The sequence below is a fragment of the Pecten maximus genome, chromosome 11 (assembly GCF_902652985.1).
Source record: "Pecten maximus chromosome 11, xPecMax1.1, whole genome shotgun sequence".
NCBI lineage: Eukaryota > Metazoa > Mollusca > Bivalvia > Pectinida > Pectinidae > Pecten > Pecten maximus.
Window position 1 is genome coordinate 25,400,924 of NC_047025.1, and position 25,163 is coordinate 25,426,086.

Sequence of the window (25,163 nt, forward strand, 5' to 3'; positions counted from 1 at the left end):
GATATCTATACAAATATTACATGAATGTCACAGTTGAGTTTTCATCCATTTGAGGTTGGTGTATACATATAGTCCTGATGAGGTTTATAGGTGGATTGATATGGTATATAGGTGGATTGATACGGTATATAGGTGGATTGGTATGGTATATAGGTGGATTGATATGGTATATAGGTGGATTGGTATGGTATATCACTGCAAGACAGTTGATATCTTAATTGAATGGATAAGAGTTTTACCACAGTCTTTAAATTTGTATATTTTGATGTCAGGATGAAGATGATGATGATCAACTGCTTAATGTTGATGAGAACAGTTCTGACAGCCAGGGGAGTGGTGCCGGTATGAAGCAGACTGATGACAGTAAGTACAAATATTCAAAATGAACTCCAACCTTAGTCGCATACAAACCTACTTACATGTAATGTGCGTTTCTTTATCGGGTTGTACCGAATAGGTATGGTGCCATATAGTTGAACACAGTTGAATCTCAAATGAGTTCCCAAGAAGACTTCAAACATAAAAAAGGATTATTTTTCTTTTCAAAAATGTAATGAATGTAAAATCAATACCTGAATAGTTCCGTCATATATTGACATATATACAATTTATACAATTTGTCAGCAAATGAAGATTCCTGGATTCATTTTCATACTTGCCAACTTTTTAAAATTCTCATGGGGGAGAAAGTGCGTGAGCGACATTTTTGACCGGAAAACACATTTCACGTGCGACATACTTAGCAAACAAAAACTAAGGGGAGATAATTTGCTATTGGCAAATAAATTCCTTGCATGAACACTAAAGCTTCCTTCCCTCACTGAAGAAAAGGGAGGAAAACTTATTTCAAGCTTGGCCAATGATCTTTTTTATTCAAGTTTGGAAAGATAATTATATAAGCAAAAAAATAGCTGCAAAATTACATCATTTTTAATTATTTCTGGAAATGATTTAACTGACTGTTCACTCTAAATAAAAGTTTTTACTTAGATATGTTATGAAAATTATGTTGTAAGATAGATGTCAGTCAATTAAATGCAAATTATCACAATGATATCACTTTCTATCAAGCTTTCTCTCCAGCAGTAAACTTCAAAAGAAAATACCTAAAATGTCACGATAAATATCTAGAGTACAATATAATATCTGAATGAAATTTCAAATGTTTCCTTTGGATTACAACTAATACAATTTTTTTTTTAAGGGCTGTACCAGCAGTTGTAATCACTATAGGCTTACAACTCATTACTTTGTAGGTGGGGACTGATACTTAAATTCAAAGTTTTAACATGACAGTATTTAGTTTAAGAAAGTGAGTATTTGTGGACATGTTTTTTGTCTTTCAAAATGTGAATTGGGAAAGTTTCTGCCAAAATAAGTCTCTGCTAATTATATATAATTGACACTAAGTATGCTGATGATACGGTGATTGAAACAACGTTACCTACCGGCAACCAGGCCTTCGGTCTCTATGGTCGTTATTGTGAATTTATTTCCTTGTGCTAATTATCTAAAGATCAGCCAATGTTTAAATGTAGTTAACATTTCAATAAGTAATCTGTCAAATTTGATACTCCGTTGATAACATTGGCAGTGTTGTTTTCACTTTTTCTGTCCCGAGATATACTGTCAAGTAGAGGTCGTTTATGCGCTTGACATCAAAGGCAGTATACGAAGCCATTTACAAGCGTTTAAATAACCATGACTGACCTGCTACACAACCATCACCACGCGTCCTCAGCTTAATTGGTTTTAATTAATTGTTTATTTATCGGGGTATTGTCACCCTTGCAGTCAGTGAAGTGTCAGAATTTCGTTACGGTCTGTGAGCAGGTCAGTTAACTGACCAATGCCCCACACAGATGTCTTTCACCAGCCAGCGTTACCTGTCATAGGCCTAAGTGAATCTAACAAGATGAATAGGGGCTCCATACGGGGTTATCAAGACATATTCTCCAAAATCGGGAGAATACACTTTGTTTTATCTACACGATCGGGAGACGGGACAGGGAGTCTGGAATCGGGAACTTCCCGACTAAATCGGGAAAGTTGGCAAGTATGCATTTTTGACAAAACTAATTTGCATGTTCTAATACAATCACAGACAACAACAACGGATCTGTCCCAGCATAAGTAGTATGAACCTGATAAGCGCAGATAATCATGAGAAACGCAGCTAGGACACATCAGCTGTTGACTCTTATATGCATGATGATGACGGAATTTTTTAGAAAATGATGCATTCTGAGGTTGTTGACACAAGTGATCATGAAGTGACACCTTTCCTTTAGATCATGATGTATATCTGAAACCTTTAGATGTAATGGTGACCATGATGTATATCTGACACCTTTAGATGTAATGATGATCATGATGTATATCTGAGACCTTTAGATATCAATGTAATCTGACACCTTTAGATGTAATGGTAACCATGATGTATATCTGACACCTTTAGATGTAATGGTGATCATGATGTATATCTGACACCTTTAGATGTAATGGTAACCATGATGTATAACTGATACCTTTAGATGTAATGGTGACCATGATGTATATCTGACACCTTTAGATGTAATGGTGATCATGATGTATATCTGACACCTTTAGATGTAATGATGATCATGATGTATATCTGACACCTTTAGATGTAATCTGACACCTTTAGATGTAATGGTGATCATGATGTATATATGACACTTTTAGATGTAATGGTGATCATGATGTATATCTGACACCTTTAGATGTAATGGTAACCATGATGTATATCTGACACCTTTAGATGACATGGTGACCATGATGTATATCTGACACCTTTAGATGTAATGATGATCATGATGTATATCTGACACCTTTAGATGTAATGGTGACCATGATGTATATCTGACACCTTTAGATGTAATGGTAACCATGATGTATATCTGACACCTTTAGATGTAATGATGATCATGATGTATATCTGACACCTTTAGATGTAATGGTGTATATCTGACACCTTTAGATGTAATGATGATCATGATGTATATCTGATACCTTTAGATGTAATGGTAATCATGATGTATATCTGACACCTTTTAGATGTAATGGTAACCATGATGTATATCTGACACCTTTAGATGTAATGATGATCATGAGGTATATCTGACACCTTTAGATGTAATGGTGATCATGATGTATATCTGATACCTTTAGATGTAATGGTGACCATGATGTATATCTGACACCTTTAGATGTAATGATGTATATCTGACACCTTTAGATGTAATGGTGATCATGATGTATATCTGATACCTTTAGATGTAATGGTGATCATGATGTATATCTGACACCTTTAGATGTAATGGTAACCATGATGTATATCTGACACCATGATGTATATCTGACACATTTAGATGTAATGGTGATCATGATGTATATCTGACACCTTTAGATGTAATGGTGACCATGATGTATATCTGACACCTTTAGATGTAATGGTAACCATGATGTATATCTGACACCTTTAGATGTAATGATGATCATGATGTATATCTGACACCTTTAGATGTAATGGTGATCATGATGTATATCTGATACCTTTAGATGTAATGGTGACCATGATGTATATCTGACACCTTTAGATGTAATGATGTATATCTGACACCTTTAGATGTAATGATGATCATGATGTATATCTGACAGCTTTAGATGTCATGGTAACCATGATGTATATCTGACACCTTTAGATGTAATGGTGATCATGAGTTATATCTGACACCTTTAGATGTAATGGTAACCATGATGTATATCTGACACCTTTAGATGTAATGGTGACCATGATGTATATCTGACACCTTTAGATGTCATGGTAACCATGATGTATATCTGACACCTTTAGATGTAATGGTGATCATGATGTATATCTGACACCTTTAGATGTAATGGTAACCATGATGTATATCTGACACCTTTAGATGTCATGGTGATCATGATGTATATCTGAGACCTTTAGATGTCATGGTGATCATGATGTATATCTGACACCTTTAGATGTAATGGTGATCATGATGTATATCTGAGTCCTTTAGATGTAATGGTAACCATGATGTATATCTGACACCATGATGTATATCTGACACCTTTAGATGTAATGGTAACCATGATGTATATCTGGCACCATGATGTATATCTGACACATTTAGATGTAATGGTGATCATGATGTATATCTGACACCTTTAGATGTAATGGTGATCATGATGTATATCTGACACTTTTAGATGTAATGGTGATCATGATGTATTCTGACACCTTTAGATGTAATGGTGATCATGATGTATATCTGACACTTTTAGATGTAATGGTGATAATGATGTATATCTGACACCTTTAGATGTAATGGTGATCATGATATATATCTGACACCTTTAGATGTAATGGTGATCACGATGTATATCTGACACCTTTAGATGTAATGGTGATCATGTATATCTGACACCTTTAGATGTCATGGTAACCACGATGTATATCTGACACCTTTAGATGTCATGGTGATCATGATGTAATCTGACACCTTTAGATGTAATGTGACCATGATCTATATCTGACACATTTAGATGTAATGGTGACCATGATGTACATCAGACACCTTTAGATGTCATGGTAACTATGATGTATATCTGATACCTTTAGATGTAATCTGACACCTTTAGATATTAATGTAATCAGACAGCTTTAGATGTCATGGTGACCATGATGTATATCTGATAGCTTTAGATGTCATGGTAACCATGATGTATATCTGACACCATTAGATGTAATGGTGATCATGATGTATATCTGACACCTTTAGATGTAATGGTAACCATGATGTATATCTGAGACCTTTAGATGTCATGGTGATCATGATGTATATCTGACACCTTTAGATGTAATGGTAACCATGATGTATATCTGAGACCTTTAGATGTCATGGTGATCATGATGTATATCTGACACCTTTAGATGTAATGGTGATCATGATGTATATCTGACACCTTTAGATTTCATGGAAACCATGATGTATATCTGACACCATTAGATGTAATGGTGATCATGATGTATATCTGACACCATTAGATGTAATGGTGATCATGATGTAATCTGACACCTTTAGATGTAATGGTAACCATGATGTATATCTGACACCTTTAGATGTAATGGTGACCATGATGTATATCTGACACCTTTAGATGTAATGGTAACCATGATGTATATATGACACTTTTAGATGTAATGATGATCATGATGTATATCTGACACCTTTAGATGTAATGGTGATCATGATGTATATCTGACACCTTTAGATGTAATGGTGATCATGATGTATATCTGACACCTTTAGATGTAATGGTAACCATGATGTATATCTGACACCTTTAGATGTAATGGTGATCATGATGTATTCTGACACCTTTAGATGTAATGGTGATCATGATGTATATCTGACACATTTAGATGTAATGGTGATCATGATGTATATCCGACACCTTTAGATGTAATGGTGATCATGATGTATATCTGGCACCTTTAGATGTAATGATGTATATCTGACACCTTTAGATGTAATGGTGACCATGATGTATATATGATACCTTTAGATTTAATGGTGACCATGATGTATATCTGACACCTTTAGATGTCATGGTGATCATGATGTATATCTGACACCTTTAGATGTAATGATGTATATCTGACACCTTTAGATGTCATGGTGATCATGATGTATATCTGACACCTTTAGATGTCATGGTGATCATGATGTATATCCGACACCTTTAGATGTAATGGTGATCATGATGTATATCTGATATCTTTAGATGTAATGGTGACAATGATGTATATTTGACACCTTTAGATGTAATGGTGATCATGATGTATATCTGACAGCTTTAGATGTCATGGTAACCATGATGTATATCTGACACCTTTAGATGTAATGGTGATCATGAGTTATATCTGACACCTTTAGATGTAATGGTAACCATGATGTATATCTGACACCTTTAGATGTAATGGTGACCATGATGTATATATGACACCTTTAGATGTCATGGTAACCATGATGTATATCTGACACCTTTAGATGTAATGGTGATCATGATGTATATCTGACACCTTTAGATGTAATGGTAACCATGATGTATATCTGACACCTTTAGATGTCATGGTGATCATGATGTATATCTGAGACCTTTAGATGTCATGGTGATCATGATGTATATCTGACACCTTTAGATGTAATGGTGATCATGATGTATATCTGAGTCCTTTAGATGTAATGGTAACCATGATGTATATCTGACACCTTTAGATGTAATGGTGATCATGATGTATATCTGACACCTTTAGATGTAATGGTGACCATGATGTATATCTGACACCTTTAGATGTAATGGTGATCATGAGTTATATCTGACACCTTTAGATGTCATGGTAACCATGATGTATATCTGAGACCTTTAGATGTCATGGTGATCATGATGTATATCTGACACCTTTAGATATCAATGTAATCTGACACCTTTAGATGTAATGGTAATTACTCTGTTCAGGAAAAACTCAAAAAACACTTGATACTTGAATGGTTAAATAAATAAGTATGCATTCCTGAGTTAGTGTTCACTAGACAGATATTTTTGTATTACCTGAAATGTCACATGATGTATATATATTGTATCTTTATTTCTCCAGTGTATAAATACATGTATTACCGGTAATAGAACAAAAGTCTACTTGTCTGATGGACTATACTATTTCCTTTAAAAGCTATCAAATTTGCTTGGCTGTCAGCAAATGCATCTTGTCAAGAGGCCGGTCAGGCTGGACCCTGACATGGTCAATATATGTGAAATTAGCAGTTTTAAGTTTGTCAAACTTCACACACAAATCATTTGATAATACTGTAAACCTATATGTTTGATATGCTTTGACACAGTCAGGTTTTTAGCATATTAAATGGAAACAGATACACCCAACAATGAATATGTATGAGTTTATAAGCGTGATATAGAAAACAGTATGTAAAAACTTAATAGTGTACAGCTTAGTATGGTGTTTTAAGCAAGGAAGGAAATTGGAGTTAATGTTGAAATAGGTACATTTACAGGGTATGAGAACAAAACATGAATGTTTGAATATCAAAACCTATTTGTTTATTTCAGTTCTAATTTATGCGTAAGCATCAGCCATGAATGAATCATAAGATATTCCTACTGATTCATAACCAGGAAAGTTAGACGTGTTGTGTGGACGCACTTTAACCTCATATCAAAAACAAGGTCACTTACAAATGCAGTTGTAAATACAATTTTATTGTCATCAATTTGCAGACATCATTATTTTTTTGATTGTCATTAAACTTCACACAACATTACATGCAAAATCATCTAGATTATAGATATGGAAATGGAATTTTACTGCTGTCATTGCGTTACAGACATCATTGTTCTTCATATTGTCATGAAACTTCAAACATATGTTAAAAAGCATCACCTAGAATCAATATGTAGAGTTTAAGTTTCATGCAACACTGTGAGTACTTAACATTTCCTATATAGCTACTTACCTCTGACAGAAAGTTACGGTGTACAAAATGTATGTAAAAACCAGAATTACCAATAGTACTGTATCCCACTTGGACTGTCTTATTAAAGTTCTCATGAAGTTTACAAATAAGGGTAGAATGAGTATTGATATATCCTGTCAATACATTATATGATATGTGTCAAATCATATGTAAAAATAACATGTATGATTTAGATGGAGAAATCTCAAACCTGAGGGGAATATTTCTGAGGTTTACATCAGGCTTTATATATAATTACTAAGTGTTCACAGCTTTCAGAACATCAGCTTCAACTTTATTGTAGACTTCATGTCCTGTTGTTCATATTTCATCCTTTTTTCTGTTCCTTCTTAATCATTGTGTATCTATGTGTGAAGGGCAGACATCTATTTTGTTCTATAGCAAAAAATGTTATTATACTTATTTATGTGCTATACTTCATTAATTTCCCAGATTTGCTATGTTTTGTATGTGTCATGTTTATTCAATATCTTACTGATGGTGACCTGAATTTGTAAAGGAAAATACACTAATAAAGGTTATGTTTTTTGCCAATATGCTGTTGTTTCGTGGTTCAAGAATGATAGAGGATTTTGATCAATTGATTTCCTTGTCATTTGCTATAGAATATACTCAGGGCTTTTTCTGAGGGCTTTCTGGGGCCGTTAATAGGCCCCATTCCCAATTGGAATTATTTCATTTTAAAGCCAAATTCACAAAATTTGCAGTTTACTCCTGAAAAAGTCTTTCCCAATTCACCACTTTTCTTCCCAATATGAGACAAAAAGGACCCTTCCCAAACTAGTGAGAAAAAGCCCTGATACTTTCAATATTTGTCATTTCTTATAGAATTTACTTATATTTGTCATGTATTACAGGAAATGATATTTTTAATGGTACTTGACGAACAAGTGTTATTGGAGGTACTGATGACTTGATGAACTTTCCAGATTTACTACATTTGTTATCCAACATGTTTATTCATTATCCTGCTGACAAAGTGCCTAATTTAACACTAATAAAGCTATTACAGTTAGAGTTGTTCCCCCTGACTACACATACCTGGTATACTGTTGTTTCCTGGTCCAAGAATAATTGAGGGTTACTAATTGTATCTTGTCATGTGTTGTGGAATATGATATCTTTATAATGGTACTAGACTTAAGGAAGGATACAACTGGTTGAGAGTGTTGATATATGCTGTCAACACATGTTATGTGTCATTTATATTATATGCAAAAAATGCTTATACAAAGGAATCCATTTAATTTTTCATAATCTGCCTATTTGCATAAAACTCTCAGGTCCTGATTTTCTTCTTCTTTGTCTTTTTATTTAATTTTAGCTCCAGGTATTAGCACAGACTTTAACACTGAAAATTCTGAAAAAATATATATTTTTGGGGAGTAGTTTTCAGGAAATATAATGATCTTTTGTTTCTATTAAAGTTCTGATCTAGTCCATAAAACATTTTGATTAAAACATTTAAAAGCACATTTATTATGGAGATTTATTTGGTACATCATCATACATGTAACTCGCTCTGCGTTGGTGAAACCATACTTTTACTACCGCTGCCATGATACGATTGTTTATCATACACATGTGTAAGGAAGGACAAATCACACCAGAGTAAGGTAGCATGTCACTGTTTACAAATGTTAATGACTAGCAATTGTTGTATGATGATGTATGTAAGGAAGTTGTTTAATGTTTTAAAAATGCACTTTTTTTTGGAATTTTTAATAATGTACAGTAAAGATTTAGTACTTTACTGATGTGTTTAATGTGTACTCGGAACCATACACATGTTTTTCATCAACTGTTGCTTCCGTTTTGAAACCCAAACAAACTTAGATACTAACATCATTAAGGCTAAATTGTACAAATCCTTTGATAGTTCTTATTCCAATATTAAACAACTACAAGCTGTGATGATTTAGTTATATTTAGTCATGAAGAATATTTACTTATTGAACAACCACAATGTCTGCAACAAATGCAGATTGACACAATGCAGAACACATTTCAATTAATTCATTTTTTGAATCATACTATAAAAGCACTTTGATTCTTGCAAATATTATTCCTTATTAATAATTCATTTTGTCTTGCAAATGATCGACATATGTAGCTAGTGCACATTTCAATGTCTACTGGGTGATGCACACGTGTCTAGGAAGAAGCCAAATCCTGCTAATTTACATACTGCACTTATTTGCTTATTTTCACATGGGAAAAAAGCATATGCAAATAAGTGGATTTCTCTGTATTAGGCAAAAACAAAAAGATTTGTTTCCAGTTACTGTACTTGCTTGAACAAAATAGGGTAGGTCGAAAAAAAGGGGTGAAAATGATCATATCATTGCCGTAAACAGTTTTGTGCATTCTCAAAAAAAGAGGATTAGTGAGATAATGTATGATATGGTTTTTGTCCTCATCAAACCATCAGTGGTACTCGTACATGTGAGAACTACTGGTATATGGATTACACCCCCTGAAACTAAGCTCAGAATGTTTAATAAGAGTTGCCTCCCTTCTGTCAGCTCTCCAGCAAACTGAGATGTTCTAATCTGACTGACGGCTCTAAAGGATATACTGTAGGCATAACACAAAGACAATGAACATCAAGAGTTTTTGTCAGAGAAATCGATCGTCAGCACCCTTGAGACTTTCCTACATAGGCCTCCACCAGGGCTGCAAGCACACTACAAGGAAGTATGCAGAACGTACATATGTAAAACTATCACACACATATGCCTGCTAGCTTCACTTGACCCCTGAACTTCGACATAGGAACCTCTGACCTCATGGGGTCAGAATTGCATGAAACCTACACGTTTGTCACATATCGGTCCATTACAGGAGCCTGGAGGGTATTAAGTGATACGGCATTAGCCCGACACATAATTATCCCCTTTTATGTAGTAGCTATTGATTTTTTTAGCAGAGTTTGCTTCCTATTGCAATCCAGTCTATCAACAAAGAACTTATTTTTGGTGTTAAGGCTGTTTGACTCGACGCTCCTAACGTGACTTGGTGGACTTGTGACTTGGTGTGACAGTGATGTAGATTAATCATTTAAGTTGAGATCAATATCATTGGCAAATTTACCGCAGGAATTTATTTATACTGAACACATGGGCTTTCACTCTCTGTCGCCGGCCTTTACAGATTTATATTTATTCAGATATTGAGTAGCTGTGTACATGTTTTTAGATCAGCAGCGTCGAGTCAATTTGTTATTTGAAGGTCATGATGATATTGCCTCGCCTACAGCAGGAGCTTATTAAAGGAATGGATTTTAGATCTGCAGTAGATTTATTTAACGCTGTATAGATTTTCAAATTAGGACCACTTTGATAGTGGTGGAACAGACAGGTTTTTTCTTGTCTGATTTCTGTTGCCTGGATTTGCTTGATTACAGTTGAATCTCGTACATTCACATTAATTTTTTTAAGATTTGTTTATTTCCTTAGTTAACAGAAAGCTGAAGTGACAAATTGCAATTGTATCATTGTTTAAGGAAGTAGTCATTTAGATTAGTTTTACAAAGAAAAAATAATGATAATAAAGTAACAGTCATTTTGAAATAGATGACAACTTAGTCATGTTTGTTATTCTGGAAATAATTCATATTAATATCAGTGGCTCCAGTAATAAAGGGTTTTAATAATAATTTTTTTTTTTTAAACTTGTGGTAGGAGACCAAGATCTGTTCACCATGGGATCCACTCGGACTAAATTGTAGGATCCATTGAAATACTTTAGGGGTCAGAAACTTAAGTTTTAGGGTTAAAACCTCTTAAAATATTGCTTAAAATGTAATACAAAATGACTATATCTTGACAGTAGTTGAGGTTTTAAAAGTGAATGGGTTACAATGTGTATGCCAGCTGTTATATTTTTGGTGTTGGACCAGCCAGTAGAAGATAATTATAACTTGGTTATCTGTACATACCCACTCATAGCTCAGAAATTATATATTATAATGTTTTTAACTAAAAAAAGGCCCCGGTTTCATCCTGCTGTGACTTTAAGATATTTGTGAATTAGTGTTAAAATATATTTTGATAGTGAAATAATTAAATGTTATTTGGAATAATGTGATTTCAACATTTCTAATTAAGGACTTTTAATTGAAAACATCCAACGGAGTGAAGTTTTCATTAAGATCTATGCTACATGTGTGTTATATTAACATCTAATTAAAATAAACAACTCTGTGTTGTGATAAATATTTGTATGTAACCAATGTAGGACTATTTGTATGTAACAGGCACAGAACTGTATGTAACATGCATAGGACTGTATGTAACAGGCACAGGACTGTATGTAACAGACACAGGACTGTATGTAACAGGCACAGGACTGTATGTAACAGGCACAGGACTATGTAACAGGCATAGGACTGTATGTAACAGGCACAGGACTGTATGTAACAGACATAGGACTGTATGTAACAGACACAGGACTGTATGTAACAGGCATAGGACTGTATGTAACATGCACAGGACTATGTAACAGGCATAGGACTGTATGTAACAGGCATAGGACTGTATGTAACAGGCACAGGACTGTATGTAACAGGCATAGGACTATGAAACAGGCATAGGACTGTATGTAATCAACACAGGACTGTGTGTAACAGGCATAGGACTGTATGTAACAGGCACAGGACTTTATGTAACAGGCATAGGACTATGAAACAGGCATAGGACTGTATGTAATCAACACAGGACTGTGTGTAACAGGCATAGGACTGTATGTAATCAACACAGGACTGTATGTAACAGGCATAGGACTATATGTAACAGGCATAGGACTGTATGTAATCAACACAGGACTGTGTAACAGGCATAGGACTATATGTAACAGGCATAGGACTGTATGTAACAGGCACAGGACTGTATGTAATCAACACAGGACTGTGTGTAACAGGCATAGGACTATGTAATCAACACATGACTGTGTAACAGGCATAGGACTGTATGTAATCAACACAGGACTGTGTGTAACAGGCATAGGACTGTATGTAATCAACACAGGACTGTGTGTAACAGGCATAGGACTGTATGTAACAGGCACAGGACTGTATGTAACAGGCATAGGACTGTATGTAACAGGCACAGGACTATGTAACAGGCATAGGACTGTATGTAACAGGCACAGGACTATGTAACAGGCATAGGACTGTATGTAATCAACACAGGACTATGTAACAGGCACAGGACTATGTAACAGGCACAGGACTATGTAACAGGCATAGGACTGTATGTAACAGGCACAGGACTGTATGTAACAGGCATAGGACTGTATGTAACAGGCATAGGAATGGAATTCAATAAAACTTTGTGGGAGGGTGGTTGCAAGATGAACTTTAATTTTGTATAAACAAAGTTTTAATTAAAGACAAAAAATGGTCATAATTTATACTTTGTCCCATTTAGATGAAGTTTAGTATGTAGGAGAAGTATGGCACTGCAAAAACACTGATGGTGTTAATTTTTGGAAAAAAATAAATGTCCGCCATATCCTGGCCTCTGCTTGGTCGAAATTTAAATATTGTCCGATATTGATGAAGTTTGGTGTATATGTTCACAATTGAACACTGTTTACTTTTGCAACCTCAGTTTCATATTTTAAGAAATGGCCACAATTTACCGACTTCTGATCGGTCAAATTTTACATATTGTGTGATTTCAATGAAAAGTGGTTTATAGGGGTATTCGGGACTGCAAATTCAACTGAATGGGTTTCGTTACCATAGTAATGACACTGAGACTTCTGATTGGTTGAATTTAAATATTGTCCAATTTTGTTGAAAATTTGTTTATAGGGGTATTAGGGGACTGCAAATTCAATTGTGTGAGTTTGTCTGCCATAATAACCACATGGAAGCTTCTGATTGGTCGAAATTTAGATATTGTTTGATTCCAATGAAATTTGGTATACATTTGTATATAGGGGTTTACTTATAAGGGACTGCAAAATTAAATTCAACCGCATTGGTTTCTTTGCCACAGAGACCACATTTGCATCTTTGGGAATATGTATGAGTTGGCCCCCAGATGACAGTTCTAGTTTTGTTTTGAACTGGAAAATGAAAAGAAAACATCACCAGTTTTACAACAGATTTGTGACAACTTGTTTCTTGTCATACTACAAAGGGAGATAACTGATGTTGAAAACAAGTATAAGGCTGTGAAATCTTCATACTGTTGTAAATTTATATTCAATGCAACTACCAATGGATTAGATCTAGAGCTTTAAATATAAGTGAATATATACAGTATATATGATATAGTTACTTTTTTTTTATTTGTACAACATGATGAGGAATGACTGTCTCCTAATAACTTGTGGGAACCTGAGAAATGGAAGGTGTCAAAACTCGGAGTAATACAAGGTCATGTCTTCAATGCCGATTCATTAATATTTTTTTCTCCACTCTGAAAAAAGTGTCATTCTGTCAAAATTTAAAGGGTTTAAGTGGAGTGTACTGGCTCAATCTGATCGTAATATGATAGTGATGATTTAAAACACAGTATAGCTACAGAAAGTGAGGGAAGGTGTCAACATGGTGTTTTAGATGGATATCTCACTGAAATATGTTATGTACAATAATAAATAGGCGTTGAGTTTAAAATATCTCAAAGTTATACATATTTTTTATAAAAGGTTTTGGTGTCTTAAGGGAAAATGATTTTTTTAAGTTTCATTTATATATCATCCCAAGTGTCAAGAATTCAGTAAGTCTGATCTCTTGACACCAGGAGGTAAGGTGTAAAATGTCACCCCTTACAAATAGCTACAGGTGTTGTAATAGAATTATAGTGCGATAGAAACACACTTAACTAGTGTGTATACCTAACAATAAGATTTTATAATCTATTACTGCCATGCTCTACGTTGAATTTCTTTAGAACTTTCAGTGCAATTTTAAAACCCAACAAGTTTTTGGCAGAGTATTGGGATTAGCAAAACTAGAACTCAATTGATTGAAATTGTAAGTTGATACAACATTTTTATTTCTCCTAATTTAAGAAAAGGGGGCTTAGGGAATAACCCCTAAATCTGTGTTTTGCTGCAGGTTTAAGTTTTGCTGCAAGTATTGAAATGTTTTAGTGTATGTGATTAGATATGTGTACGGTGATGCTGAAATTAGGTATGAGGGTAGTTTTGGATCAGACAATTCATTTATAATAAGAGTGAAAGAGGAATTTTCTTTGTCTTTTTCCTCGGAGACTAGGACTTGAACTTCTACTCTGTTTAGTTGTGTATCTTAGAATATTGATTGGTATTCACAATCAGTTCTTGTAATACACCAATTTTAGATTGAATGTATATTTTAATTTAGCTGCAAATAGTAGAGTTTGATATGGCATTAAGTTATGTACAGTTTAGAATGCCAATGAATTAATTTTATGAGGTTGCATGGTTAAACATGACAAAAATTCCATTTATATAGTTTATTATGGCATTTGATTAAGGTTGCATGGTTAAAAATGACAACAAAATCATTTATTTAGTTTAATGTGGCATTTTGTTGAAAAAGACAATCACAGTTTATAGATGGCTATGGCAGTGAATCTATACTTGTGTACAGCAAAGAGTTAATGTTCTTATACATTGAATTGGATTTGAATTGTAAGAGTAAACTTGGTTTGGAATTTTACATTGATGAATATGATTGTGATTTTTTTTTCTGTAAATGAATACTGTACAGTAAATCCAGGTTGTACAGTTGAATGCGTTACAGAATCATCCTTGTTCATTTGTATGCCAGAGCGCCCCAGCCTTGACTGAAGCATTGTATTGCACATGTCTGACTGTACATATATACATTGACATAAACACCTTCATGTGCTGTCAAATTACTGTGAAAATTGATACCAGGTCAGAGGTATCCCGGACAAGTTTTAATTTGATAGTTTTTACCAGAAGTCAGTAGTAAAGAGATAGTCGGTAGTAGACTGTTCAATGTATTCTATTATTTATACTGTATATTGGTATCATGTAGGGGTTGATAGGCAATACGAGGAAATGTAATTCTATAATTGAAAGCAAGGTCTCTCATGCTGTTTGTTCTTCCTAAAATATTTATCACTCCACATTAGAAAAATCAATTATCTCCCCTAGTGTACAAGCAGACTCCATCCGAATGTTTATATACGTACTGACTCCATCCGAATGTTTACTATACGTACTGACTCCATCCGAATGTTTAATATACGTACTGACTCCATCCGAATGTTTAATATACGTACTGACTCCATCCTAATGTTTACTATACGTACTGACTCCATCCGAATGTTTATATACGTACTGACTCCATCCGAATGTTTAATATACGTACTGACTCCATCCGAATGTTTACTATACGTACTGATTCCATCCGAATGTTTAATATACGTACTGACTCCATCCGAATGTTTATATACGTACTGACTCCATCCGAATGTTTATATACGTACTGACTCCATCCGAATGTTTAATATACGTACTGACTCCATCCGAATGTTTACTATACGTACTGACTCCATCCGCATGTTTAATATACGTACTGACTCCATCCGAATGTTTAATATACGTACTGACTCCATCCGCATGTTTAATATACGTACTGACTCCATCCGCATGTTTACTATACGTACTGACTCCATCCGCATGTTTAATATACGTACTGACTCCATCCGAATGTTTAATATACGTACTGACTCCATCCCAATGTTTAATATACGTACTGACTCCATCCGAATGTTTACTATACGTACTGACTCCATCCGAATGTTTACTATACGTACTGACTCCATCCGAATGTTTAATATACGTACTGACTCCATCCGAATGTTTACTATACGTACTGACTCCATCCGAATGTTTACTATACGTACTGACTCCATCCGAATGTTTACTATACGTACTGACTCCATCCGCATGTTTACTATACGTACTGACTCCATCCGAATGTTTACTATACGTAAGACTCCATCCGAATGTTTACTATACGTACTGACTCCATCCGAATGTTTATATACGTACTGATTCCATCCGAATGTTTAATATACGTACTGACTCCATCCGAATGTTTATATACGTACTGACTCCATCCGCATGTTTACTATACGTACTGACTCCATCCGCATGTTTATATACGTACTGACTCCATCCGAATGTTTATATACGTACTGACTCCATCCGAATGTTTACTATACGTACTGACTCCATCCGAATGTTTACTATACGTACTGACTCCATCCGCATGTTTAATATACGTACTGATGTATCCAGATAATAAGATGTACAACTATATAAAGATTTCCTTCATTATGACAATGATACAGGACTGTAAAGTTGATCTTAACTATCCTACAAATAATGTATAGCTATAACAAGGATTTCTACTCTGATGTAAATGATGTATAATTTTAACAAGGAATTCCCTCCTGATGTAAATGATGTATGACTTTAACAAGGAATTCCCACCTGATGTAAATGATGTATAATTTTAACAAGGAATTCCCTCCTGATATAAAACTGTAACAAGGAATTCCTTCCTGATATAGAATTGTAAGAAGGAATTCCTTCCTGATATAGAATTGTAACAAGGAATTCCTTCCTGATATAGAATTGTAACAAGGAATTCCTTCCTGATATAGAATTGTAACAAGGAATTCCTTCCTGATATAGAATTGTAAGAAGGAATTCCTTCCTGATATAGAATTGTAACAAGGAATTCCTTCCTGATATAGAATTGTAAGAAGGAATTCTTTCCTGATATAGAATTGTAAGAAGGAATTCCTTCCTGATATAGGATTGTAAGAAGAAATTCCCTCCTGATATAGAATTGTAAGAAGGAATTCCTTCCTGATATAGAATTGTAAGAAGAAATTCCCTCCTGATATAAAATTGTGACGGAATTCCCTACAGGTAATAATTTTTAACTTAAAAATTTTCTTACATAGCATTTTGAAACCTTTCTGGATTCTCCTTTTTGTTCAAATGATATTTGTCATTTTTGCATTTGAACCACTTATTATTGTGTAAAATTGGTTTACATTCAGATAATAATCTGTATTGTCAATTTGAAAATGAAAAAGTTATTTTTATGGAAATCATACTTTCATCTGACAGATGACACATTAAATGTACTGTTCCAATGGTAGCCAATCCAATGCAAGCTGCTGCAAGTCGAGTATAGTTTAGCTTTTCCAGGGCAAAATATTTCAAGTCCACTTCAGTTTATTCTTTCCAAGGCAAATCGTTAAAAGCCATTCATATGAAAAAAAATTTTGAAGACCTTCACACTATTTTCTGATCATTTGTAGAAAACATTCTGTGTATAGAAATGTACAATCTTATGACATGCTTTCACATTTTTCATAGAGCTGAATGTAATTTATGAGTTTACATAACTCAAGTCGGCATTTAAATGATGAGAGATGACTGTAAATGAATATGACTTTGCTGCAGTGAGTCGACTTTTTCCGGAACAAAGGCTCATGAAGTCGAGAAGAAACATTATCAATCATACTGCGATTTTCAAAAGCTATATTTCTTTGTCAGTTACGTGGCTTTTGAGTGGCAAAAACGAGGCCATATTTTATTATTGAGTACAAGCTATTAGAAGAAGCATACTGGCTGTCTTATTACACCTTACACAGGCCCTGCTGAAGCTGCTTACTGCAGACACATGGACGACCATGATACCGTGTGGCTTTTTATTTCTAAATGGATAAAATCGGAGGAACCTGCGTCATGGGGTTGTAACATTACTCAATGTGATAAGCACTATTCCTATAAAAATGCATAAAAAGTGGTTAGATGTATGCAACGATGAGAAAATCCTAAAGCAAGCCTGCTCGCTCGGTCATGCAATTCACCAGCAGCTGAAGCCGAGAGCTGACACATGGATCAATAACAGTATGTTTCACCAACAATGAAAATGAAACTTATAACCCAACAAAATAGGAAATGTTACAACAAGCATCAATATTTGATAGAGCTATCAAACCACCTACATACATCCACAATCATACCGTATTACGCTGTAGCAAGCGGCGCTATTTGCAGGTTGGGGATTATATTTCCATTGTCTAATAGTTTTACTTTCCGACAACTACTTTTGATCGCTGTAATGCAATTGCTGGGTGGCACTCGATTTTCTTTGGATGATGAATGATTGATCCGAGATTGTTTTTCGCCATGTTAATCACTGGCTCCACAATACTTTGACCTTTGGTGAAAGTAGCTGCTTAGTTTATCATTACTTTAAATTTGTTCAAATGTGTTCTTCTGAAATAAGTCAGTCTCAGAATCAATCTTGCTTTTGTCTCTCTTTTTCCTTGCCTAATGGAAGAGTTATGGCCGACATGAAAACCATTTTCTCTTGAGATAGAAATGAAAGTGGCTCCTTTTATCTGAGTTAGTTGGAATTGGAAGATTAATGCCTATGTTCCCTGACAAGGTTCAACTAACCTATCCCATAATGCTAGCTTGATGATTTTAATATTTCTTGACATTTTTAAGCTTTTATTTTGTCTATTGTTTCTTTAACTTGATCTTTTTATGACATAATCACACGCGACACTGTTATAATTCCTGCTTTTGTATGACCATGTTTCTGCCAAGGAGCCTACTGTCCATTCCCCTACGGGTGAAACTGGGGGCATTATAGGTTTCCTCTCTGTCGGACTTGTACGGATGTAACTCTTAAGTTTGTCAGCACTCTACCAGCTTCATTCCTGTAGTGATTTTGATCAAACTTCACACTATGATAATTAAAGGACCATAATACCTCGGACAAGTTCAAGTTTCAGGGTTTTTGGTTCAAGGTCAAGGTCACTGATACTATTTTTAGGGGGGACATCTAGGGGACATGTATTGCTTTACCATGTAGATAAATGTTATATATAATACCAGCAGATTTGAAAACAGTCTGTAAAAGGCCATTGTTTCCTTATATTGACAGTAAATGCTTTGCCAAGTGTGTTTGACACCATTTTATGCTGATGTCCAGATGTCGATTTGGCTTGTTTGAATTTACATTTATTTATTCAGGTATAACAATCCTGTTTGATTTAGACAGGGGTCAAGACTTTCTCTTCTGTTTTATTTGAACTGAAGAGAAGTTATCCAGATGACAAGTAGCATGATAGTTATTTCTGGTCACATGTCTAGTTATATTGGAGAATATGTGAATGTTGTAAGTCAAGTTGTGGGATACCTCAGACTGATTCCACAGCTAGTCATGTGACCAACAGGAAGGTCACTCTAATGGTCAACAAACCTGCTGGGAGGTCATGATCATACCACAATTTGAGACCAAAATCAACCTATAGATGTGTGGTGTTACTTGCTGTGACAGTAGTTGAGAGTCTGGTGATATTCTACGTCACTATTGAGGTTAATCTTCATAGTGAACTAAACCTGCCATGAAGTCCTTGCCATTGTTTGTACCAACAACAGTGACCACAGAAACCTCCCTTCTTTATGGTGATCTAAGAAGATAAGAGAGTTTTCCATCCATTGGTTTAGTTTTGGTTTATTTTGTTTAATGTCATATTAACAGCCAGGGTCATTTAAGGACATGCCTGGTTTTGAAGGTGGAGGAAAGCCAGAGTACCCGGAGAAAAACACCGGCCTGCGGTCAGTACCAGGCAACTGCCCCACATGGGTTTCGAACTCGCAACCCAGAGGTGGAGGGCTAGTGATAAAGTGTCGGGACACCTTAACCACTCGGCCTCCCGAGAGGTTCCAATACAGACTGTACCATTGCAAGGTCAGCGATGCTACTACCCATGCTAGTCTGTCATGACTGTACAACTGGTTGCAAGTTGTGCCACTTGAATAGAACATCCTCACAAGTGCAGTCATTGAGATTCAAGTCCATATAAAGACCTTCTCATGATACTAAGTCATAGGTCATCATCCTCACAAGAGCAACCATTTACATTAGTCCTCTATAAAGACCTACTCATGACTGCTAAATTTCAGGCCATGACTAAGAATCTTACTGTGGCTATTTTCTGTTTTGGGGTCAATAATGCAGGATGTCTGTCCATACAGGATGTCTGTCCATACAGGATGTCTGTCCATACAGGATCTCTGTCAATAAAGCATATATGTCAATATATGAAATGCAGTATCTCTGTCCATACAGGATGTCTGTCCATACAGGATGTCTGTCCATACAGGATGTCTGTCCATACATGATGTCTGTCCATACAGGATGTCTGTCCATACAGGATCTCTGTCCATACAGGATGTCTGTCCATACAGGATCTCTGTCCATACAGGATGTCTGTCCATACAGGATCTCTGTCCATACAGGATGTCTGTCCATACAGGATGTCTGTCCATACAGGATGTCTGTCCATACAGGATCTCTGTCCATACAGGATCTCTGTCCATACAGGATCTTTGCCAATACAGGATCTTTGCCAATTCAGTATCTCTGTCCATACAGGTTCTCTGTCAATACAGAATCTTTGCCAATTCAGTATCTCTGTCATTACAGGATATCTGCCAATACAGAATCTCTGTCATTACAGGATCTCTGCCAATACAAGATATTTGTCAATACAGGATCTCTGCCCATATACAGAATCTCTGCGATTACATTATCTCTGCCCATATACAGAATCTCTGCGATTACATTATCTCTGCCAATACAGGATATCTGCCAATACAGGATCTGTCAATGCAGGATATCTTCTGTTACAAGATTTCTGCCATATAGGATCCCTGCCAATACACCTGTATCTTGGTGAATAGATTAGACTAACCTTGTGAACTTTTAAACGGCCTCGTGTTTTGGTTATATCAAGGCCTTCCTTTAATTGATGTGGCAATAGAATGGTGACTGGTGCTTAGAAAATTAGTCCTAAAAAAGAATAAATTGTTTTAAAGTCAAAGAAAATAAATTGGTTAATTTTCATTTGTAAAGACCCAGCATATGACATTTGAAGTTTTGTAGAGAGAACAGAAAAGATGGTATTTGTCTGTAAGAAATCTTCTTTTTCTGCTAAAAAGGTTGTAATTGACTCCTCTTAGGTCGATAAACAGGTTTCTGTTTTGATGGAAAAGGTGTTGTACATGTCCTCTACTTTTCACACAGATAGGAAGTGGATTGTATACACCTAAGGATATTTAGGCTGTGGTTTGTGTTTGTATCCCACAGAGGCTGTGGTACAAACCAATAAAATATTTGTGAAACTCAGTAGAAAAAAAATCAATATTTGCATGGACATACTAATCACTGTAATTTTTTAAGACCTCTGGAGAATATTTCTGTGATGATTAGAGTCTGTAGAATCAGATAATAAACGTTAATTTATTGAGACAGATTGTACGATCTGTGGCAGAGAATTTGTAACATCTGGTGCTGATACGGAGGTCAATAATACACACTGGTAACATTGTTACTGCCTCTCATTTCAGATTCATTATGTCAAAATTAATTCTTAATTCTGATTCCAGACTTGCATAATTTGTAACACAAATTTTGATCCATTATATTCTATGTATGAAGAAATACATTTCTGCTGTCTTAACAAGGATTAAAAAATAATATTGACAAAATATACATTAAAACCCGTATTTAATTATTGGATATCAAATTTTATGGTTGCAACCTGCACGGTATACCATTATAAAAATAGATTTGTTGAATTGTTCTTTTGATAATCACATGGAAACATATAATATATAATTAATATAAGTTTTGTAACTGATCATGGTTTTATTAAGCTCTCCCTTGCTTTGTTTTTGTACCATGACCTTATTAGGTCAAGTGGATTGTTGAAAAAATGATTTTCCATATTATAAATTGATGTTCTGTCTGATAAAAATTTGCACAGGTAATGCATTATTATATTGACTAATTTATTCTTGCACTTAAGTCCTAAGAATGGTGCAGTTAGTCAAATAGTTTTACAGCATTCCAAACGGCTTTCTTCCCATTCATTTTCAAAACAAAATACCAAAATTTCAAGTTTTGGCTGATTAATCTAAAGTATACCTTTATCAAGATCGAATTCTCATCAGTTCTCGATCTCCCTAAATACCCAGTAGCACTGTGTTACTTGACCTTATTTGGGTTGCTCTCTGCAAGTTGTAATTAAAAGCTTTCAAATGACTTTTGTATTTGACAACAGCAAAATAGTTTTCTAGGTATTTATGGTTTGTGATATTTTTAACCTAGATCTGCTAATTACAGTTCTCCCTGGCTTTGAGTCAGGAGTTTGACCTTGTTTTCCCCAAACACCTTTATTGCTTAGAGTTTATGTGAGAATGTGTACAAGCTTATTCATTTGATACAGATTCTAGACTGATAATACAACAATAAACATTTAATAGTTTAAAAGAAAAATATTGCTTGTTATCTTAATGTCCTAACTTTGATGCTGTAGCAATACAGATGTGATGGTATTGTAATATTAATAATTGAAAACTTGATACTATTGGCTGGTGTGTGGCAGGCCCAGAGAAAGAAAATAATTATCTATCCACAGCTCCACATCCTCTCTAAGAAAAAGTATTGATTTTAATGAAAGTAGATGTTGTATGCAGCCTACATAATGATGTGTCTGTCAATAAACTGGAATAGCATTGAGTGTCTTAAGTATTGAGATCACTGCAGGCAGAATTCATGCAAACATTCTTGTTTTTAATTTCCTTCATTTACTACTAAACTGTATTTCAGCTTTTAATGAAGACGGTAAAATTGGTCTGCAAAGAGTTTAATGTTTTAGAATCAATCATATTGAAATGGCAGTTTCATGCCCATCATCAACTGCTTCTGCTATCTAAATTTTCAATCTCATCAGTAATACTGTTAAGGCTACATGTTTCTCAACAACTATACTGCTCTACCGAAGCTGCATATACCATGCCAGATGTACTGTTGAAGGTACAAGAACCTAATTGTCAACTACGGAGCTGAAATCTGTGTTACCTCATCAGCTTTGGTGCTGAAGCTGAAGCTACAGGACCTTGTCAGCTATGCTGCTGAAGCTACAGGGCCTCGTCAGCTATGCTGCTGAGGCTGAAGCTACAGGACCTTGTCAGCTATGCTGCTGAAGCTGATGCTACAGGACCTTGTCAGCTATGCTGCTGAAGCTGAAGCTACAGGACCTTGTCAGCTATGCTGCTGAAGCTGAAGCTACAGGACCTTGTCAGCTATGCTGCTGAAGCTGAAGCTACAGGACCTTGTCAGCTATGCTGCTGAAGCTGAAGCTACAAGAACCGTGTCATCTGTGCAGCTGACATTACATTACCTCATTAGCTGTGCTGATAAAGCTTCGAGGGCTGATTGATTTGTTGTGAGCCTCATATTGAAGGATTTGGATTTTGCCGGACATATTGTATTATTTTTCAACATAATCCCATTCATTATCTATACACTTTTGTCAGCAGTGTTTAAGGGCCTCAATGCCACTTTTATAGAACTCCTTTTCTTGGCTGTTCAGAAAGTCATTTAAAGCCACAATCGTGAATGGCAGTCATGGCAATGACAGACTCTTTCACCCTAACCCTAACCCTAACCAGTTTTGTCCATTTTGCAAAAGCTGCTTGTCGTATGTAGTCAGAGAATAGTAGGACTTAAAAAGGACATCTTTTTGAGTACCTCCTTCAATATGAGGCTCACAACTTATCAATCAGCTCTAATACATGTTAGCTCATCAGCTGTGTTACTTAAAAAATTGTACACATTATAATAGTAAGTTAAATTATATCTGATAAGGAAACCCCTTTGTAAATCAATCTCTTGTCATTTCTCACTGCTGAATAAAAAAGTGTGAGCTAAAAACAAATTCCTTCTGTGGATATTAAGTTGCATGTTGCATAAACCATCCTGTTCACAAAACCATTGTGAGAAGCCAGGAAATATACAGTAAATGGCCTTAATTGATTCAGTAAAGAGCAGATAACTTGTTTTGTTTTTGTTTGTATCAAGTGTCGTTTGTTTAAGCTTGTATGCATGTGCTTTGTCATGTCTCCTCTGATTGACTTGAGCCGAACACAATCTGCAAAAGCTGATTTGGCCCTGATTTCCTGTCGTATCACGCTTGATTGGTTCAAGTTTAAGCACCATCCTTGAAAGCTCGTTTAGACTGTGATCTCATCTATTTAGCCTTAGCTACATAGCTCTGGCCACTTCAAAGAGATATACTTTTTTGTTGTTGACGGTTGTCTTGGTTACATTGTCTCCATGTTGTGTTGATGCTGGAATTGCTATGGCTGTTATTAGAGGCTCATTAAGGGAAATTCTTATCATTAAACTTTCCGCATTTGTTAAAACAAAATTTGTTTTCAATGTTGAATTGTAACTTAATGGCAGGAAAAAGAAAATGAGTTTCTTTGTTTTTATTCAGTCTGTAAATTTGTATTACCAGGTAAAATTTGAGATCGTCGGACCAAAAGGCAATGTGAGATTGAATTTATGACAAAACTGTTTATCACCCATGCCATCTATTGGTTGACTTGGCTTTTAAATGCTACTAGTCCAGAATAGCTCAGTAGATTTTAACCAAATTGGCTGGGTATTTTTATGGTGAGATAGCAATGTTTTTA

The 25,163-nt window shown here is 35.2% G+C and overlaps 1 protein-coding gene across 2 annotated transcripts in view; it reads left to right on the forward strand.

Annotated features, from left to right (window-relative positions):
* The window catches only part of LOC117338122 (genetic suppressor element 1-like), a 105,088-nt gene that overhangs the window by 2,970 nt on the left and 76,955 nt on the right, over positions 1–25,163 (forward strand). For both annotated transcript variants that reach the window (XM_033899330.1, XM_033899331.1), the window contains exon 2: positions 273–363. In XM_033899330.1, the coding sequence (XP_033755221.1) occupies positions 273–363 (91 nt within the window). The remainder of the gene's footprint in view (positions 1–272; positions 364–25,163) is intronic.